Genomic DNA, 21,661 nt, shown 5'->3' on the forward strand with positions numbered 1-21,661 from the left:
GACAGGACGGACAGCTGATCGTCCTCACAGTGGCAGACCACGTGTAACAACACCTGCACAAGATCGGTACATCCGAACATCACACCTGCGGGACAGGTACAGGATGGCAACAACAACTGCCCGAGTTAAACCAGGAATGCACAATCCCTCCATCAGTGCTCAGACTGTCCGCAATAGGCTGAGAGAGGCTGGACTGAGGGCTTGTAAGCCTGTTGTAAGGCAGGTCCTCACCAGACATCACCGGCAACGTCGCCGCCTATGGGCACAAACCCACCGTCGCTGGACCAGACAGGACTGGCAAAAAGTGCTCTTCCCTAACCAGTCATGGTTTTGTCTCACCAGGGGCGATGGTCGGATTCGCGTTTATCGTTGAAGGAATGAATGTTACACCGAGGCCTGTATTCTGGAGCAGGATCGATTTGGAGATGGAGGGTCTGTCATGGTCTGGGGCAGTGTGTCACAGCATCATCGGACTGAGCTTGTTGTCATTGCAGGCAATCTCAATGCTGTGCGTTACAAGGAAGACATCCTCCTCCCTCATGTGGTACCCTTCCTGCAGGCTCATCCTGACATGACCCTCCAGCATGATAATGCCACCAGCCATACTGCTCATTCTGTGTGTGATTTCCTGCAAGACAGGAATGTCAGTGTTCTGCCATGGCCAGCGAAGAGCCCGGATCTCAATCCCATTGAGCACGTCTGGGACCTGTTGGATCGAAGGGTGAGGGCTAGGGCCACTCCCCCCAGAAATGTCCGGGAACTTGCAGGTCCCTTGGTGGAAGAGCGGGGTAACATCTCACAGCAAGAACTGGCAAATCTGGTACAGTCCATGAGGAGGAGATGCACTGCAGTATTTAATGCAGCTGGTGGCCACACCAGATACTGACAGTTACTTTTGACCCCCCCTTTGTTCAGGGATAATTCTTACCTCCCTAATCTTACCTCATTTGCACACACTGTATATATATTTTTTTCTATTGTGTTATTGACTGTACATTTGTTTATTCCATGTGTAAATCTGTGTTGTTGTTTGTGTCGCACTGCTTTGCTTTATCTTGGCCAGGTCGCAGTTGTAAACGAGAACTTGTTCTCAACTGGCCTACCTGGTTAAATAAAGGTGAAATAAAAATAAATAAATAAAAGGGACACATTATTCCATTTCTGTTAGTCACATGTCTGTGGAACTTGTTCAGTTTATGTCTCAGTTGTTGAATGTTCATACAACTATTTACACATTTACACAAATAAACGCAGTTGACAGTGAGAGGAAGTTTCTTTTTTTGCTGAGTTGAGCTAGCTAGCTAGCCTCAGTTTTCTCATTTCACAACCATTAAACTCTAACTGTTTTAAAATCCCTGAGGAGTTTCGTTCATCTCCGGCAACTGAGTTAGGAAGGACGCCTGTACCAATCGGTTCACTTCATTGCGAGGCATTGAAAAACCTTCCTGGTCTTTGTGGTTGAATCTGTGATTGAAATTCACTACTCAATTGAGATACCTTACAGAAAATTGTATGTGTGGTGTACTTAGATGGGGTAATCATTCAAAAATCATGTTAACCACTATTATTGAACACAGAATGAGTCCATGCAGCTTATTATGTGATTTGTTAAGCAAATTTGTAGTCCTGAACTTATTTAGGTTTGCCATAACAAAGGGGTTGAATACTTATTGACTCAAGACATTTCAGATTTTCATATGTTATTAATTTAGAGTATTTTCTACAAACAAAATTCCACTTTGACATTATGGGGTTTTGTGTGTAGATCAGTGACACACAAATCTAAATGTAATCCATTTTAAATTCAGGCTGTAAAACAACAAAATGTAAAAAAGTAAAGAGGTGTGAATACTTTCCGAAAGCACCATATTTAAATATTTCTCTGACATTCGAGTGTCACTGTAGACAACTTAGTGGAACTTCTTTCTTAAATGTCTTCTTAAAAATCCCTACGGGAGAATGCAACATTTCTATCCATCCTTCCAAGAAGATAACTAGCAAGCGGATCGCGCCATCATCTGCTGACCATTTAGGGAATTGAGTTCTCAACCAGTGTGCCAAATTTCGTTCCGTAATATGGAGTATTGACGGAGAAATGACGAGGGGAAAAACTCACTTTAACATGGATTGCTGGCTCAAACCTATTTACACTATCGTCCCCTTATAATATTGAGTGCAAGTGTATATGGCAATCTTCCGGTAAATGCATTTTAGTTGTAAAATAGACAAGCTATGAATATGAGACATTGACACACCAACATCACCAAGTGGGGACACACAGCCAGCCCCCCCCCCAACCTTTCTCTTTAGCCGCAGGTGTTATTCCAGGAGCCGCTTGACGTCTCTAATGAAAATGAATGCCTTCAAATTGGCCCGCCAGACATTCATCAACATTGTTTATTAGGGCTCAGGGTTGAGAAGGGATAATTTATTGCCATATCACAAAAGGGGCAATTAAAGGCCTAGCGGTGAATCCAGATACAGTTAATTATAGAGACTCGGATAATGGCTAACACGTTATAAAATAAATCACCTTTCTTCACAACGCACACATGAAAAATTAAGCCTCAAACGGTGGGTTAAAGGTCCAGTAATAGTGTGTCACAGAACATTTACTGAGTTAAAAGTAAAACCAGATCTGGGATTAATCGTGATTAGTTTCACAAAATCTGTAACAAAAATGTACTTTAACTTCATGGATATTTAAAATGGCTGGTGTAGAGTGAAGAGTCTTTGTATCTTCAACGTTCCGTGTGTTGGGCAACTGAATGCAACTTGGGTTTGATTTGATTACATCATGGACCACATACTGAATGTGTTAACTGTGGATTGTTTTAAATAAACATCTGCTATATGACCATAATGTAGGGATATGGGTTAAAAAATGTATACAGTTCCAACTAGCTGTATTATGTTATATTGATACTTTGACTCCAAGTACGGATTTGTAAAAAAATATATACAGTATATCTTTTTGTTGCTAGGTAGCGTTAACTGGTGCTAGTCGGCTGTACGTGCGCCAAAACTCTGGGATTTTTCATCTCCATCTTGTTTTTAAATAGCGATCCAATATGTTTTCAGCACTTTTATTTCCATGACTGATCAAAACTCACTGTCTCATGCTCACTCGTCTCTCTGCACTGGACATATAGCGAGCAATATATTTGGAACATCAAATCACAATAAAATTGCAGAATCGAATCGCAATACATGTTGTATCGGCACTTAAGTATTGTGATAATATCGTATCATGAGGTCCCTGGTAGGTCATGATATTTTGTCAGCCAGTTATTGTCATGCAAAGGAATGCCGGTCTCACGGTAATTGACCGTTAATTAACATACACGTTTAGCATCTCCAGGTCTCCACATACAAGCTGCTGATGTGTGCCTTTGGAACATCTACATTTTAAGTCTAATAAATCAATTTAATACACACCATAATGAATCCATTATTTATTTTAGGTAGGTCTAAAGAAAAATTATGATATGAAGAAAATGTCTTTCAGATTAACAGAATATGAGTTGGCCTATTACGGTATGTTATATGGCTATGTGGCATGCCACATAGGCTGTAGGCTTGTTAATTTAGCAGACAAGATATGCTTATTAGTCCTGTGTTTATATGATTTTATAGCAAGAAGAATATAATTGAACTTAGCTGAATAAAAATGAAGGGATATTTTTCCCATTCCGAAGCGAGTGTGCATATGTAGTCTATGTTAATCATTTGAAACAGGTCATATAGGCTACGTAAGATTTAGAGTTATTTGGCAACTTTAGTTGTTAATGATAAACCTAAGAATGTCATAGAAATCAAAACATACACAGTGGGGGAAAAAAGTATTTGATCCCCTGCTGATTTTGTACGTTTGCCCACTGATAACGAAAGGATCAGTCTATAATTTTAATGGTAGGTTTATTTGAATAGTGAGAGACAGAATAACAACAAAAATATCCAGAAAAACGCATGTCAAAAATGTTATAAATTGATCTGCATTTTAATGAGGGAAATAAGTATTTGACCCCCTCTCAATCAGAAACATTTCTGGCTCCCAGGTGTCTTTTATACAGGTAACGAGCTGAGATTAGGAGCACACTCTTAAAGGGAGTGCTCCTAACCGCAGCTTGTTACCTGTATAAAAGACACCTGTCCACAGAAGCAATCAATCAATCAGATTCCAAACTCTCCACCATGGCCAAGACCAAAGAGCTCTCCAAGGAAGTCAGGGACAAGATTGTAGACCTACACAAGGCTGGAATGGGCTACAAGACGATCGCCAAGCAGCTTGGTGAGAAGGTGACAACATTTGGTGCGATTATTCGCAAATGGAAGAAACACAAAAGAACTGTCAATATCCCTCTGCCTGGGGCTCCATGCAAGATCTCACCTCGTGGAGTTGCAATGATCATGAGAGCGGCGAGGAATCAGCCCAGAACTACACGGGAGGATCTTGTCAATGATCTCAAGGCAGCTGGGACCATAGTCACCAAGAAAACAATTGGTAACACACTATGCCGTGAAGGACTGAAATCCTGCAGCGCCCACAAGGTCCCCCTGCTCAAGAAAGCACATATACATGCCCGTCTGAAGTTTGCCAATGAATATCTGAATGTTCCTTGCCTCAGGCTGCACACACTGTTCTCTTATCAAGTGATCATATTATCACCAATCAGACTATTCTCAATTTAATCTTGTCTCTACTAATGTTAAATTAGTTTTGATTTAGAATGGTCCACTATCAAATGGGCAGGAACAGGGGCAGGGGAAACACGGCGTCGACAGACATGGAAGCTCTGCTTCTAGCTCCTAAGCAACTTTTCAGTATTTTTTTTTGTGTGTGTGTTATTTCCTACATTATTAGACCAGAACATTTTTTGTGTTTTGGATATCAGAATGGCGGTAACTCACCAGAATTACGAACAGAATTACGACATTCCAGAAATGGATCCTTTGTTTATAACCCCCAGGGCACATCATCAGTCTCTGGACTAAGGTTGCACAGTTTGGGGAATATTCAGAGGTGGAAACTTTCCGTGGGAATTAACAGGAATATATGGGAATTAATTGGAATATATGGGAATTAACGGAAATAAATGCAAATTAATATTAACAACCTTTAAATGTAGATGTTTTTTTTGCATCGGATATATTTACCATATGATATGGAGACAGAAACTTAACCTGTTAGGGCTAGGGGGCAGCATTGACACGGCTGGATAAAAAACATACCCGATTTAATCTGGTTACCACTCCTACCCAGTAACTAGAATATGCATATACTTATTACATATGGATAGAAAACACCCTAAATTTTCTAAAACTGTTTGAATGGTGTCTGTGAGTATAACAGAACTCAAATGGCAGGTCAAAACCTGAGAGATTCCTTTACAGGAAGTGGCCTGTCTGACCATTTGTTGAACTTCTTTTCCATCTCTATCATTTACTAAGGATCTCTGCTCTAACGTGACACTTCCCACGTCGTCCATAGGCTCTCAGAGCCCGGGAAAAAACAGAATGTCGTCATTCCAGCCCCAGGCTGAAACACATTATCGCCTTTCTCAAGTGGCCCATCAAGAGACACTGGCTTATGCGCGTGACCCCGACCGCCCCGCCTTTGGGATTTTTTTCCTCTGTTTGCCGAAAAGGAGATTCCCTGTCGGAATATTATCGCTTTTCTACGAGAAAAGTGTCGTAAAAATTGATTTTAAACAGCGGTTGACATGCTTCGAAAGTACGGTAATGGAATACTTAGAATTTTATTGTCACGAATTGCGCCAAGCGCGTGACACTTCTTTACTATTTCGGATAGTGTCTGGAACGCACGAACAAAACGCCGCTATTCGGATATAACGATGGATTATTTTGGACCAAACCAACATTTGTTATTGAAGTAGCAGTCCTGGCTGTGTATTCTGACGAAGACAACAAAAGGTAATGAAATTTTTATAATAGTAAATATGATTATGGTGAGTGCTAAACTTGCCGGGTGTCTAAATAGCGAGCCCGTGATGCCTGGGCTATGTACTTAGAATATTGCAAAATGTGCTTTCACCAAAAGCTATTTTAAAATCGGACATATCGAGTGCATAGAGGAGGTCTGTATCTATAATTCTTTAAATAATTGTTATGCTTTTTGTGAACGTTTATCGTGAGTAATTTAGTAAAATGTTAGCGAATTCCCCGGAAGTTTGCGGGGGTATGCTAGTTCTGAACGTCACATGCTAATGTAAAAAGCTGGTTTTTGATATAAATATGAACTTGATTGAACAAAACATGCATGTATTGTATAACATAATGTCCTAGGGTTGTCATCTGATGAAGATCATCAAAGGTGAGTGCTGCATTTAGCTGTCTTCTGGGTTTTGGTGACATTATATGCTGGCTTGAAAAATGGGTGTCTGATTATTTCTGGCTTGGTACTCTGCTGACATAATCTAATGTTTTGCTTTCGTTGTAAAGCCTTTTTGAAATCGGACAGTGTGGTTAGATTAACGAGAGTCTTGTCTTTAAATGGCTGTAAAATATTCATATGTTTGAGAAATTGAAGTAATAGGATTTTTAACGTTTTGAAAATCGCGCCACAGGATAGCAGTGGCTGTTACGTAGGTGGGACGAATTCGTCCCGCCTAGCCTAGAGAGGATAAACCGTTTACCTTATCATAAGTAGACATAAAAGCAAATGATTAAATCCTTCCAATAGAAATGTAAAAAAAACAATTTAGTTACGAATTGAACTTTAATTAAATGAGTTGACTCTTCACATGGGATGATTTCACTGAATAACAAAAGAAAGGGAATATTGAATGATCCCCAATGATCCATCGCATCTCCAAAAAATGTTTTCAACATACGTCTAGGAACTAAAGCTTTGGTTGTCTTCCTCTCAGGCTTCCATGTCTTCTCCCTGGACATCCTCAATGTCCACCTCTTGAACATCAGACTGAGGCCTCATCTTCACGGTCATTTTCCAACCTTGTTGAGGATGGCTTGTGATCAGGCTCAAAAAGCTGCAAATTTGCCCAGATGGCCACCAATTTTTCAACCCTTGTATTGGTCAGCCTGTTAAGTGCTTTGGTGTGTGTGTGTGTGTGTGTTCCCGAACAAGGACCAGTTGCACTCTGAGGCGGCTGATGTTGGTGGGATTTGGAGGATGATGGAGGCAACAGGGAAAAGAGCCTCAGATCCACAAAGTCCCTTCCACCAGGTAGCTGATGAGATATGTTGGCACGACTGTCATAATCCATCTCCATCCCAAAGCCCTTGATTGGAAGTGTACTTTGCCAGACTGCCAACAACCTTGCCCTCATCCAGGCCAAGGTGGCGAGACATGGTAGTGATGACACCATAGGCCTTGTTGAGCTCTGCACCAGACAGGATGCTCTTGCCAGCATACTTGGGGTCCAACATGTACGTTGTGGCGTGTATGGGCTTCAGGCAGAAGTCTTCACGCCTTTTTATGTATTTCAGAACTGCAGTTTCCTCTGCTTGGCACAACAGTGAAGTGGGCAGGGCAGTATGGATTTCTTCTCTTACATCTGCAAGCAGAGTCTGAACATCAGACAGGATGGCATTGTCTCCCTCAATCCGTGCAATGGCTGTTGCTATAGGTTTCAGGAGTTTCAGGCTGCTTACCACTCTCTCCCAAAATACATCATCCAGGAGGATCCTCTTGATGGGGCTGTCCATATCGGCAGACTGTGATATGGCCATTTCTCGGAGAGACTCCTTCCCCTCAAGGAGACTGTCAAACATGATGACAACACCACCCCAAAGGGTGTTGCTGGGCAGCTTCAATGTGGTACACTTTGCTTGCTGAAATAACTTGATGACCCTTCACATACCTAACCATTTCCTTGGCTCTCTTGTAGAGTGTATCCATTGTTTTCAGTGCCATGATGTCCTTGAGGAGCAGATTCAATGCATGAGCAGCACAGCCAATGGGTGTGATGTGAGGGTAGGACTCCTCCACTTTAGACCATGCAGCCTTCATATTCACAGTATTGTCTGTCAGCAGTGCAAATACCTTCTGTGGTCCAAGGTCATTGATGACTGCCTTCAGCTGATCTGCAATGCAGAGACCGGGGTGTCTGTTGTCCCTTGTGTCTGTGCTCTTGTAGAATACTTGTTGAGGGGTGGAGATGATGTAGTTAATTATTCCTTGCCCATGAACATTCGACCACCCATCAGAGATGATTGCAATACAGTCTAATTTCTCTATGATTTGCTTGACCTTCACTTGAACTCTGTTGAACTCTGCATCCAGGAAATGAGTAGATAAACCATGTCTGGTTGGAGGGGTGTATGTTGGGTGAAGAACATTCAGAAATCTCTTCCAATACACATTGCCTGTGAGCATCAGAGGTGAACCAGTTGCATACACAGCTCAAGCAAGACATTCATCAGCACTTCTCTGACTACGTTCTCCAAAAAAACTTCTGATTCCAGGAGGACCATGAGCTGTTGCTATCGATAAGGTGTCTGATTCATCATTTTCACCTCGAATAGAAGTAGAGGGACTTTTGCCAGAGGTTGCTTGTTGTGAGAGCTGAGGGAACTTTATGCACTTGGCCAGATGATTCTGCATCTTTGTTGCATTCTTCACTTATGATTTGGCACAGTATTTGAAAATGTACATAGCATTACTTCTACATTAGCTGCAGTGAAATGTTTCCACACACCAGCGTGCCCATGGCATTTTCCTGTAAAGATAAGAGAAGAAAAAAAAAATACAATTACATGAACAGATAAATAGTTAAGCAGTTAGATTAAACAACTCCTTTGTAAGATAAATGTTTTAAAATTAAACATGTATGGAAACAGGTGAATTAACACTCCACAGTTAGCAGGCCCAAGCAAGCTAAAACCCACATGGTAGCAAAAACTAACTAGCAGAAATTGTTAACAAGTTAGAAATGATTTAAACACACTTTGCTGTAGACAACTATTTACTAGTTAACAAAATGTCATGTATGTCATATAAAATATATTCACCCCACCCAGTATAGTAATCAAAACTTACCAGGAAGCAGTAGTCCTTGGCTCAGACAGTGTAGTATTGTGGGCTCAATAGCATCTCATTAATGTGCCTGATCTTGAGAATCAGATGTACATGTGATGGAAGAGTGCTCTGCACATTTGATGGAAGAATGCACTGTGCATGCAGAGGATTGCAATTCCATTGATTTGGGGATAGTTTAACCAAAATATGCTACAAGATCTATAAATACCTTATGCGTATCCCACAAAAAAAAGGTTCACTGTTATAAGTTAACCTGTTAGGGCTAGGGGGCAGTATTTGCACGGCTGGATAAAAAAATGTACCCGATTTAATCTGGTTACTAATCCTACCCAGTAACTAGAATATGCATATACTTATTATATATGGATAGAAAACACCCTAAAGTTTCTAAAACTGTTTGAATGGTGTCTGAGTATAACAGAACTCATTTGGCAGGCAAAACCCTGAGACATTTTCTGACAGGAAGTGGATACCTGATGTGTTGTATTACCTTTAAACCTATGCCATTGAAAAACACAGGGGCTGAGGAATATTTTGGCACTTCCTATTGCTTCCACTAGATGTCACCAGCCTTTACAAAGTGTTTTGAGTCTTTTACTGTGAGATCTGACCGAACAAGAGCCATGGAACGGTGATGGCCGATTAGACTCTGGCGCGAGTTCATGTTGGGTACCCTCGTTCCAATACGTTATAAAAGAGAATGCATTCGTCCACCTTGAATATTATTCATGTTCTGGTTAAAAAAGGCCCTAATGAATTATGCTATACAACGTTTGACATGTTTGAACGAACGTAAATATTTTTTTTCCCCTCGTTCATGAAGTGAAGTCCGGCGGGCTTAGATCATGTGCTAACAAGACGGAGATTTTTGGACATAAATGATGAGCTTTTTTGAACAAAACTACATTCGTTATGGACCTGTGATACCTGGAAGTGACATCTGATGAAGAGAATCAAAGGTAATGGATTATTTACATAGTATTTTCGATTTTAGATCTCCCCAACATGGCGGCTAGTCTGTATCGCAACGCGTATTTTTCTGGGCGCAGTGCTCAGATTATTGCAAAGTGTGATTTCCCAGTAAGGTTATTTTTAAATCTGGCAAGTTGATTGCGTTCAAGAGATGTAAATCTATAATTCTTTAAATGACAATATAATATTTTACCAATGTTTTCTAATTTTAATTATTTAATTTGTGGTGCTGACTTGACTGCCGGTTATTGGAGGGAAACGATTTCCTCAACATCAATGCCATAGTAAAACGCTGTTTTTGGATATAAATATGAACTTGATAGAACTAAAAATGCATGCATTGTCTAACATAATGTCCTAGGAGTGTCATCTGATGGAGATTGTAAAAGGTTAGTGCATCATTTTAGCTGGTTTTATGGTTTTGGTGACCCTGTCTTTGAATTGACAAAACATTACACACAGCTATTGTCAATGTACTCTCCTAACACAATCTAACTTTATGCTTTCGCCGTAAAACCTTTTTGAAATCGGACAACGTGGTTAGATTAAGGAGATGTTTATCTTTCAAAGGGTGTAAGATAGTTGTATGTTTGAAAAATTTGAATTTTGACATTTATTTGGTTTCAAATTTGCCGCTCTTGAAATGCACCTGCTGTTGATGGAGTGCACCACCTAGCCCATAGAGGTTAACTTTTTTGATGATTTTCAGCAAAATTCCCCAAATTCCCGGGCCTTCCCATGGAAATTTCCGGGAAAAATCCTGAAATTTACCGGAAATTTTAAGACCCTTTGCAACCCTACTCTGGACAATAAAGTAGATGAGCTCAGGGTAAGGATCTACTTCCAGAGAGACACCAGGGACTGTAACATACTCTGTTTCACGAAATCATGGCTCTCTCCAGATATACAGTTGAAGTCGGAAGTTTACATACACTTAGATTGGAGTCATTAAAACTCGTTTTTCAACCACTCCACAAATGTCTTGTTGACAAACTATCATTTTGGCAAGTCGGTTAGGACATCTACTTTGTGCATAACACAAGTCATTTTCCAACAATTGTTTACAGACAGATTATTTCACTGTATCACAATTCCAGTGGGTCAGAAGTTTACATACACTAAGTTGCCTGTGCCTTTAAACAGCTTGGAAAATTCCAGAAAATGATGTCATGGCTTTAGAAGCCTCTGACAGGCTAATCGACATCATTTCAGTCAATTGGAGGTGTACCTGTGGATGTATTTCAAGGCCTACCTTCAAACTCAGTGTCACTTTGCTTGATATCACGGGAAAAATCAAAAGAAATCAACCAAGACCTCAGAAAACAATTGTAGATCTCCACAAGTCTGGTTCATCCTTGGGAGCAAATTCCAAATGCCTGAAGATACCACGTTCATCTGTACAAACAATAGTACGCATGTATAAACACCATGGGACCACACAGCCGTCATAGCGCTCAGGAAGGAGGTGTTCTGTCTCCTAGAGATGAACGTACTTTGGTGCGAAAAGTGCAAATCAATCCCAGAACAACAGCAAAGGACCTTGTGAAGATGCTGGAGGAAACAGGCACAAAAGTATCTATATCCACAGTAAAGCGAGTCCTATATTGACATAACCTGAAAGGCCGTTCAGCAAGGAAGAAGCCACTGCTCCAAAACCTCCATAAAAAAGCCAGACTACGGTTTGCAACTGCACATGGGAACAAAGATCGTACTTTTGGGAGAAATGTCCTCTGGTCTGATGAAACAAAAATAGAACTGTCTGGCCATAATGACCATCGTTATGTTTGGAGGAAAAAGACTTGCAAGCCGAAGAACACCATCCCAACCGTGAAACACGGGGGTGCTTTGCTGCAGGAGGAACTGGTGCACTTCACAAAATAGATGGCATCATGAGGTAGGAAAATTATGTGGATATATTGAAGCAACATCTCAAGACATCAGTCAGGAAGTTAAAGCTTGGTCGCAAATGGGTCTTCCAAATGGACAATGACCAAGCATACTTCCAAAGTTGTGGCAAAATGGCTTAAGGACAACAAAGTCAAGGTATTGGAGTGGCCATCACATTTGTGGGCAGAACTGAAAAAGCATGTGCAAGCAAGGAGGCCTACAAACCTGACTCAGTTACACCAGCTCTGTCAGGAGGAATGGGCCAAAATTCACCCAAATTATTGTGGGAAGCTTGTGGAAGGGTACCTGAAACGTTTGACCCAAGTTAAACAATTTAAAGGCAATGCTACCAAATACTAATTGAGTGTATGTAAACTTCTGACCCACTGGGAATGTGATGAAAGAAATAAAAGCTGAAATAAATCACTCTCCACTATTATTCTGACATTTCACATTCTTAAAATAAAGTGGTGATCCTAACTGACCTAAAACAGGGAATTATTACTAGGAGTAAATGTCAGGGTTTGTGAAAAACTGAGTTTAAGGTGTATGTAAACTTCCGACTTCAACTATACTATCTCATCCATATAGCCAGCTGGTTCCTCAGTATATCGCGCAGACAGGAATAAAGAACTCTGGGAAGAAGAAAGGTGGTGGTGGTGTATGTTTCATGATTAACTACTCATGGTGTGATTGTCATAATGTAGAGAAAAGTATGTTTTTTTGTTCACCCGACCTAGAATACCTCACACTCAAATGCAGACCGTATTACCTCCCAAGAGAATTATCTTCAGTTATAGGCACAGCCGTGTATATTCCCCCTCAAGCCGATGCCCCTCAAGGAGCTACATTGGACTTTGTGGAAACAGGAAACCACATATCCTGAGGCCGCACTTATTGTAGATGGGGATCTTAACAAAGCAAAAGCAACACATAGACTGTAGTACTCGCACTGCTAAAATGCTCGATCAGTGCGACTCCCTCTTCCGGGATGCCTACAAGGCCCTCCCTTCGGCAAATCAGATCATGATTCCATTTTGCTCCTCCCTTCCTAGAGACAGAAACTACCCATGCTAAGGTCTATTCAATGCTGGTCTAATCCATTCTTCAAGATTGTTTTGATCACACGGACTGGGATATGGTCTGGGTAGCCTCTGATAATAACATTGATGAATACACGGACACGGTGACTGAGTTCATCAGGAAGTGTATAGGCAATGTTGTTCCCACTGTGACTATTAAAACCTACCCTAACCAGAAACTGTGGATAGATGGCAGCATTCGCACAAAACTAAAAGTGCAAACCACCGCATTTAACCATGGCATGGTGACTGGGAATATGGTTGAACACAAACAGTGTAGTTATTCCCTCTGTAAGGCAATCAAACAGGCAAAATGTCAGTACAGAGACAAAGTGGAGTCTCAATTCAACAGCTCAGACATGAGACGAATGTGGCAGGATCTACAGACAATCACGGATTACAAAGGGAAAACCAGCCACGTCTTGCTCCCGGACAAGCTAAACACCTTCTTCGCCCGCTTTGAGGATAACACAGTGCCACCGACATGGCCAGAACCCAAGGACTGTGGGCTCTCGTTCTCCGTGACTAAAGTGAGTAAGACATTTAAGCGTGTTAATCCTCGCAAGGCTGCCGGCCCAGACGGCAGCCCTACCCGCGTCCTCAGAGCATGCGCAGACCAGCTGGCTGTCTTGTTTACGGACATATTCAATCTCTCCCTGCCCTAGTCTGCTCTCCCCACTTGCTTCAAGATGTCCACCATTGTTCCTGTACACAAGAAAGCAAAGGTAACTGAACTCAATGACTATCGCCACCAGTAACACTCACTTCTGTTATCATGAAGTATTTTGAGAGGCTTGTTAAGGATCACCTCAACCTTACCTGACACTCTAGACCCACTTCAACTTGCATACCGCACCAATAGAGCCACGAACGATGCAATCACCATCGCACTGCACACTGCCCCCTATTTGGACAAGAGGAATACCTACGTAAGAATGCTGTTCACTGACTATATCTAAGCCTTCAACAGCATAGTACCCTCTAAGCTCATAATTAAGCTTGGGGCCCTGGGTCTGAACCTCGCCCTGTGCAACTGGGTCCTGGACTTCCTGATCGGCCGCCCCCAGGTGGTGAAAGTAGGAAACAACACCTCCACTCCGCTGATCCTCAACACAGGGGCCCTACAAGGGTGCGTGCCCAGTCCCCTCCTGCACTCTCTGTTCACGCATGACCGCGTGGCAACGCAGGCCTCCAACTCAATCATCAAATTTGCAGATGACACAACAGTAGTAGACTTCATTACCAACAATGACGAGACAGCCTACAGGGAGGAGGTGAGGGCCCTGGCGGAGTGGTGACAGGAAAATAACCTCTTCCTCAACGTCAACAAAACGAAGGAGCTTATTGTGCACTTCAGGAAACAGCAGAGGGAGGACGCCCCTATCCACAGGACCGCAGTGGAGAAGGTGAAAACTTCAAGTTCCTCAGTGTCGGCCTCCCGAGTGGCGCAGTCGTCCAAGGCAGTGCATCGCAGAGCTAGCTGTGCCACTAGAGATTCTGGATTCGAGGCCAGGCTCTGTCGCAGCCGGCCGTTACCGGGAGACCCATGGAGCGGCGCACAATTGGCCCAGCGTCATCCGGGTTAGGGGAGGGTTTGGCCGGCAGGGATGTCCTTGTCCCATTGCGCACTAGCGACTCCTGTGGCGGGCCGGGCATAGTTCACGCTGACACGGTCGCCAGGTGTACGGCGTTCCTACCGACACATTGGTGTGGCTGGCTTCCGGGTTAAGTGGGCATTGTGTCAAGAAGCAGAGCGGCTGGTTGTGTTTCGGAGGACGCACTGCTCTCGACCTTCGCCTCTCCTGAGTCCGTACGGGAGTTGCATCGATGAGACAAGACTGAAACCAAAAAAACTGATAAAAAAGGGGGATTTTTTTCAAATAAATACAATGAAAATAATAAAATGAAACAAACATTTATTTATTTTTATTTATTTTTTAAGTTCCTCGGTGTACACATCACTGACAATCTGAAATGGCCCACCCACACAGACAGTGTGGTGAAGAAAGCGCAACAGCGCCTGTTGGGCTGTATCCCCGCCTGGTACTGCAACTGCACCACCCGCAACCACAGGGCTCAACAGAGGGTGGTGCGGTCTCCCAACGGATCACCGGGGGCACACTGCCTGCCCTCCAGGACACCTACAGCACCTGATGTCACAGGAAGGTTAAAAAAATCATCAAGGATATCAACCACCACAGCCACGGCCTATTCACCCCTCTATCATCCAGAAGGCAAGGTCAGTACAGGTGCATCCAAAGCTGGGGCCGAGAGAGAATGATAAAGGCTATCAGACTGTTCAATAGCCATCACTAAGGTAGTCTAATGTGTCACCCTATTAATTATTGAAATAATAAAAAAATCCCTACTACTAGGCTATTCAAAATCAAATTCACTATTGTAGGCTAACTCTGTAAGCCGCCCTCGACAATCAATGAACCAATTGCATCACCTAGGCCTATACGTTCTCTCCCAGAATCATGAATAGAAACTTTAGATATTAGCATAAGGTAACTAGTCCATCCAGTATGCATAATAATACAGTCCACACTAAAAGGCAATTACTAGAATTGGTTTAATTTTGGAATATAGGCTAGACCAATTAAAGACATCTTTAATCAGTTTTCAAAATATTTTTTTTTTGCGGTGAGTAATATGCTGTAGAATATGTATTGTATAACAAATGGCACAATCATTATTCAAAAATAAATTATTTTAGGCTTGGGCTCATATATAGGCCTATGCATATGTATAAGCTCTAATATGTATATGGGTGTTATGAATTAATCATCACCTTAGAAAGCGCTGTCCATTTCGTTGTTAGGCTTTGAAACAACATCCACAATGACCATATTTTCCACTCAGTGTCAAGCTGTTGTTGAACTTCTTTCTTCAAATTGATCAAACACAGTGAGGTGAGTTTTAAAAGCACAATACTGTTTTGATGATAAGTGATTGATGTGATTTTTGATTGCATTAATGTCAGAGTGGTTAGAAGGACAATAGAACCCTGAGAACTGGGCCATTAGTGAGTTGGATACTGCCAACGCATGTCCTGGGTGCATAAAAGGAGATTACCGTGACTCAACGGTCACGTGAAATTTTACTGCGGCCATGACTCATGACTGCCAGTGTGGCGGTAATACGGTCCCCGCACAGCCCTAGTCCCTGGCAATTCCAATATTAACTTTAACCAGACATAACTACTCTTCCCAAAGAGCCTGAGATACCAACGCACAATAAGGACTAATTTACATATTTCACAAGATGTTTCATTCAATTCACCAAAAGGCCAAGGTCAATGTGAATAATCTCTCATATGGAATAGGTGAAGAAACCCATTTTGTCTGCACATCCAGGAGCCCTATTTCATCCACACACAAATACCCACCCCAGTCAAATTCCTCCTGCCCATTTCACTTTCAATCTCAATACAAATCCCCTCTGCTCTGTGTGAATGACTGGAGAGGGAGTCTGTGACTTTCTGCCAAAGGCATATGGCCTGTTAGAGATTAGACTAACCCGCATAAGACATGTCTAAAGGTTTTATAGTTGCCATGGCGCCTAGTGGCAGCCTAGGCAGAGAGCTCATGTCAATTCTGTACATATTTAACTTGTTATGGATAGGGGGCAGTATTTTCACAGCCGGATAAAAAACGTACCCGATCTCATCTGGTTATTACTCCTGCCCAGAAACTAGAATATGCATATAATTAGTAGCTTTGGATAGAAAACACTCCAAAGTTTCTAAAACTGTTTGAATGGTGTCTGTGAGTATAACAGAACTCAAATGGCAGGCCAAAACCTGAGAAGATTCTGTACAGGAAGTACCCTGTCTGACCATTTCTTGGCCTTCTTTGTCATCTCTATCCAAAACAAAGGATCTCTGCTGTAACGTGACACTTTCTGAGGCTCCCATAGGCTCTCAGAAGGCGCCAGAACGTTGAATGATGACTCTGCAGTTACTGGCTGAAAAACAGTAGCGCATTTGGTAAGTGGTCGATCTGAGAACAATGAGACGGGCGCGCGTGCACGTGAAGGGTCCATTTTAGATTTTGAGTCTTTGAACGGAAAGGACGTCTCCCGGTCGGAATATTATTGCTTTTTTACGAGAAAAATCCCATAAATTTATTTTAAACAGCGTTTGACATGCTTCGAAGTACGTTAATGGAATATTCAGATTTTTTTTGTCACGATACGCGTCCGCGCGTCACCCTTCTTTACCCTTTGGATAGTGTCTTGAACGCACAAACAAAACACCGCTATTTGGATATAACAATGGATTATTTGGAACCAAACCAACATTTGTTGTTGAAGTAGAAGTCCTGGGAGCGCATTCTGACAAAGAACAGCAAAGGTAATCCAATTTTTCTTATAGTAAATCTGAGTTTGGTGAGTGCCAAACTTGATGGGTGTCAAATTAGCTAGCCCGTGATGGCGAGCTATCTACTCAGAATATTGCAAAATGTGCTTTCACCGAAAAGCTATTTTAAAATCGGACACCGCGATTGCATAAAGGAGTTCTGTATCTATAATTCTTAAAATAATTGTTATGTTTTTTGTGAATGTTTATCGTGAGTAATTTAGTAAATTCACCGGAAGTGTTCGGTGGGAATGCTAGTTCTGAACGTCACATGCTAATGTAAAAAGCAGTTTTTTTATATAAATATGTACTTGATTGAACAAAACATGCATGTATTGTATAACATAATGTCCTAGGAGTGTCATCTGATGAAGATCATCAAAGGTTAGTGCTGCATTTAGCTGTGGTTTTGGTTTTTGTGACATTATATGCTAGCTTGAAAAATGGGTGTCTGATTATTTCTGGCTGGGTACTCTGCTGACATAATCTAATGTTTTGCTTTCGTTGTAAAGCCTTTTTGAAATCGGACAGTGTGGTTAGATAAAGGAGAGTCTTGTCTTTAAAATGGTATAAAATAGTCCTATGTTTGAAAAATTGAGGTTTTCGGGTTTTCGAGGAGTTTGTATTTCGCGCCACGCCCTATCATTGGATATTGGAGTGGTGTTCCGCTAGTGGAACGTCTAGATGTAAGAGGTTTTAATCAAACGCAAGCGTTTTTATGTCAATATTTGTACAATAACTAAATGAGTGCAGAGCAAGTCTTGACTCCTGCCCATAAATGGATGAAAATCAGTGTTGTCAACATAATGCTAGCTAGCCGCTGTGTGTTTTCATTTGAATTACACCTACTGACTTTGGGTTGGTTTCCACTGACGGTGATCCAAGAGGAGGGTATGCATGCAGAGTTGGTACTCAGGAGGAAACTGAAGTAAGGAGTGGGCTGTACTCTGTGGGGAGCTTAAACTTCATCACAGAGTCCAAATACAGAGAATCTGCAGATGGCGGAGATGTCTTGATGACATCGAGCTGCCTGCCTACCTGGTTGCCCTTGGACATGCTGACCTGACCATCACCTCCGGTGACCATCTAGCTTCCAGATCCTCTCATGACTGCGCCTGCCCATCTGGAGGCTTCAAGAAGCACTCAAACAGACTTGATCTAGCTACTGTTGTAGCCTATATTAACAAGCACTTTGAGATTCTGTCTGTAATGAAAAGCGCTATAAAAGTGTAATTATTATTATTACATAAGCACCCCACTTAAACATACACATCAGGGGGATTGACAAAAACTAGCCCAATAAAAACCAAATCACAAATACAGTGGCTAAACCACTTTGTCAACCATTTTGAAAAGAAGGTTGACGACATCCGATCCTTGTTTGTTAAGTCAAACGACACCGCTGGTCCTGCTCACATTGCCCTACCCTATGCGTTGACCTCGTTCTCCCCTCTCTCTCTCCAGATGAAATCTTGCGACTTGTGACGGCCGGCCGCCCAACAACATGCCCTCTTGACCCTATCCCCTCCTCTCTTCTCCAGACCATTTCCGGAGACCTTCTCCCTTACCTCACCTATCAACTCATCCTTGACCGCTGGCTACGTCCCTTCAGTCTTCAAGAGAGCGAGAGTTGCACCCCTTCTCAAAGTTGCACTCGATCCCTCCGATGTCAACAACTACAGACCAGTATCCCTTCTTTTCTCTCCAAAACTCTTGAGCGTGCCGTCCTTGGCCAGCTCTCTTGCTATCTCTCTCAGAATGACCTTCTTGATCCAAATCAGTCAGGTTTCAAGTCTGGTCATTCAACTGAGACTGCTCTTCTCTGTGTCACGGAGGCTCTCTGCACTGCTAAAGCTAACTCTCTCAACTCTGCTCTCATCCTTCTAGACCTATCTGCTGCCTTTGATACTGTGAACCATCAGATCCTCCTCTCCACCCTCTCCGAGTTGGGCATCTCCGGCGCGGCTCACTCTTGGATTGCGTCCTACCTGACAGGTCGCTCCTACCAGGTGGCGTGGTGAGAATCCGTCTCCGCACCACGTGCTCTCACCACTGGTGTCCCCCAGGGCTCAGTTCTAGGCCCTCTCCTATTCTCGCTATACACCAAGTCACTTGGCTCTGTCATATCCTCACATGGTCTCTCCTATCATTGCTACGCAGACGACACACAATTAATCTTCTCCTTTCCCCCTTCTGATAACCAGGTGGCGAATCGCATCTCTGCATGTCTGGCAGACATATCAGTGTGGATGACGGATCACCACCTCAAGCTGAACCTCGGCAAGACGGAGCTGCTCTTCCTCCCGGGGAAGGACTGCTCGTTCCATGATCTCGCCATCACGGTTGACAACTCCATTCTGTCCTCCTCCCAGAGTGCTAAGAGCATTGGCGTGACCCTGGACAACACCTTGTTGTTCTCCGCTAACATCAAGGCGGTGACCCAAGCCTGTAGGTTCATGCTCCACAACATTCGCAGAGTACGACCCTGCCTCACACAGGAAGCGGTGCAGGTCCTAATCCAGGCACTTGTCATCTCCCGTCTGGATTACTGCAACTCGCTGTTGGCGGGGCTCCCTGCCTGTGCCATTAAACCCCTACAACTCATCCAGAACGCCGCAGCCCGTCTGGTGTTCAACCTTCCCAAGTTCTCTCACGTCACCCCGCTCCTCCGCACACTCCACTGGCTTCCAGTTGAAGCTCGCATCTGCTACAAGACCATGGTGCTTGCCTATGGAGCTGTGAGGGGAACGGCACCTCCGTACCTTCAGGCTCTGATCAGTCCCTACACCCAAAGAAGGGCACTGCATTCATCCACCTCTGGCCTGCTCGCCTCCCTACCTCTGCGGAAGCACAGTTCCCGCTCAGCCCAGTCAAAACTGTTCGCTGCTCTGGCACCCCAATGGTGGAACAAGCTCCCTCACGATGCCAGGACAGCGGAGTCAATCACCACCTTCCGGAGACACCTGAAACCCCACCTCTTTAAGGAATACCTGGGATAGGATTAAGTAATCCTTCTAACCCTCCCCGCAAAAAAGACAGATGTACTATTGTAAAGTGGTTGTTCCACTGGATATCATAAGGTGAATGCACCAATTTGTAAGTCGCTCTGGATAACAGCATCTGCTAAATTACGGAAATGTAAATGTAAATGTAAAGGGGAAGGATTTATTAATGTGAAATGTAATTATGTGCCTTCTATTTAATCTGAAAGTAGTCAATGTATGCAGTGTCCCCTGGGGCAGGAGAGCACTTGTCAACAAGCGGAGATGGACAGATCGATGGCAGAGTAAAGGCTTTAAATATAAATCCCAGACAATACAGGATGTTAATGATTATGGCTCGCTCTCTCTCGCAGCTCTAACTGTGATGGTGATGGCTTCTTTTGTTCCCCCACTGGGGTTTCTGTTCTCCTCCTCACTACTTACTCATCATCTGTATACAAATATTAAACACCATGCACACAGCACAAATAAACTCACATGGATGCATACAAACTCACTTACACAGATGCATACAACATGGGCAACGCCATTAAGAGCTATCTCAATTTGTCAATTTCTTGTCCTATGAGTGTATTGGCAGATCATAAATAAACTGAAAAGATGCATACCACCACCTACTGCGCTGGAGTGTGTATAGTCTGAACAGGTATAAAGCCAAGGTTGATGATTTACTGCCACCTGTGGTGATGTAATGATCTCCCTGCCGACCTGGATGGAATTCTATGATCCTTTCTTAACCCATAGCATGTCCCACCTAGTTGACTACTTCAATGGTGCTGCCCATGCTAAAAACGTCTTTGGGCCAAGTGCGCCCTTAATCCAACTCCATGGTTTAGACTGATGGACTACTGATGAAAGGCATACATCACCTCATAGTTTAATTAACTTCAACCCTTTGCCCAAACCAAAACTCTTGAACAAAAAGCCAACGCCGACCAGAGTGTCAATGATGAAGATCTGGATGAGCTGACTGGTTCTCGGTACAACAGACACGCACCATGACATATTTCACCGCCAAATTGACAGACACACTGTCACAAGTTGCATACACACAGTCAGGTTAGCCTACATATGTTTATCCCACTGATACCAAAGATAAAAATGTCTCATACACCAATCATTTTGTAAATGGAGGCCCTTACCCATTCGTTGTGTCGTTGGTAACACAGTGATGATTGAACGTTCCAAACATCTGAACTCCCAGAATTCCATACAGAAGGAGGAAGAAGAGCAAGAATATAGACACACTCCAGATCTGTTCCCCTGATCGCCTAAACAGAGAGAACATTTTACATTAACCAAGTATAGAGTTCCAATTCAAATTATATTTCAC

At 42.8% G+C, this 21,661-nt stretch overlaps 1 protein-coding gene across 3 annotated transcripts in view; it reads right to left on the reverse strand.

Annotated features, from left to right (window-relative positions):
- The window catches only part of nalcn (sodium leak channel, non-selective), a 357,726-nt gene that overhangs the window by 275,278 nt on the left and 60,787 nt on the right, over positions 1-21,661 (reverse strand). For all 3 annotated transcript variants that reach the window (XM_014163790.2, XM_014163789.2, XM_014163792.2), the window contains one exon: positions 21,471-21,599. In XM_014163790.2, coding sequence (XP_014019265.1) covers positions 21,471-21,599 — 129 coding nt within the window. The remainder of the gene's footprint in view (positions 1-21,470; positions 21,600-21,661) is intronic.

The sequence above is a fragment of the Salmo salar genome, chromosome ssa21, assembly GCF_905237065.1.
Source record: "Salmo salar chromosome ssa21, Ssal_v3.1, whole genome shotgun sequence".
NCBI lineage: Eukaryota > Metazoa > Chordata > Actinopteri > Salmoniformes > Salmonidae > Salmo > Salmo salar.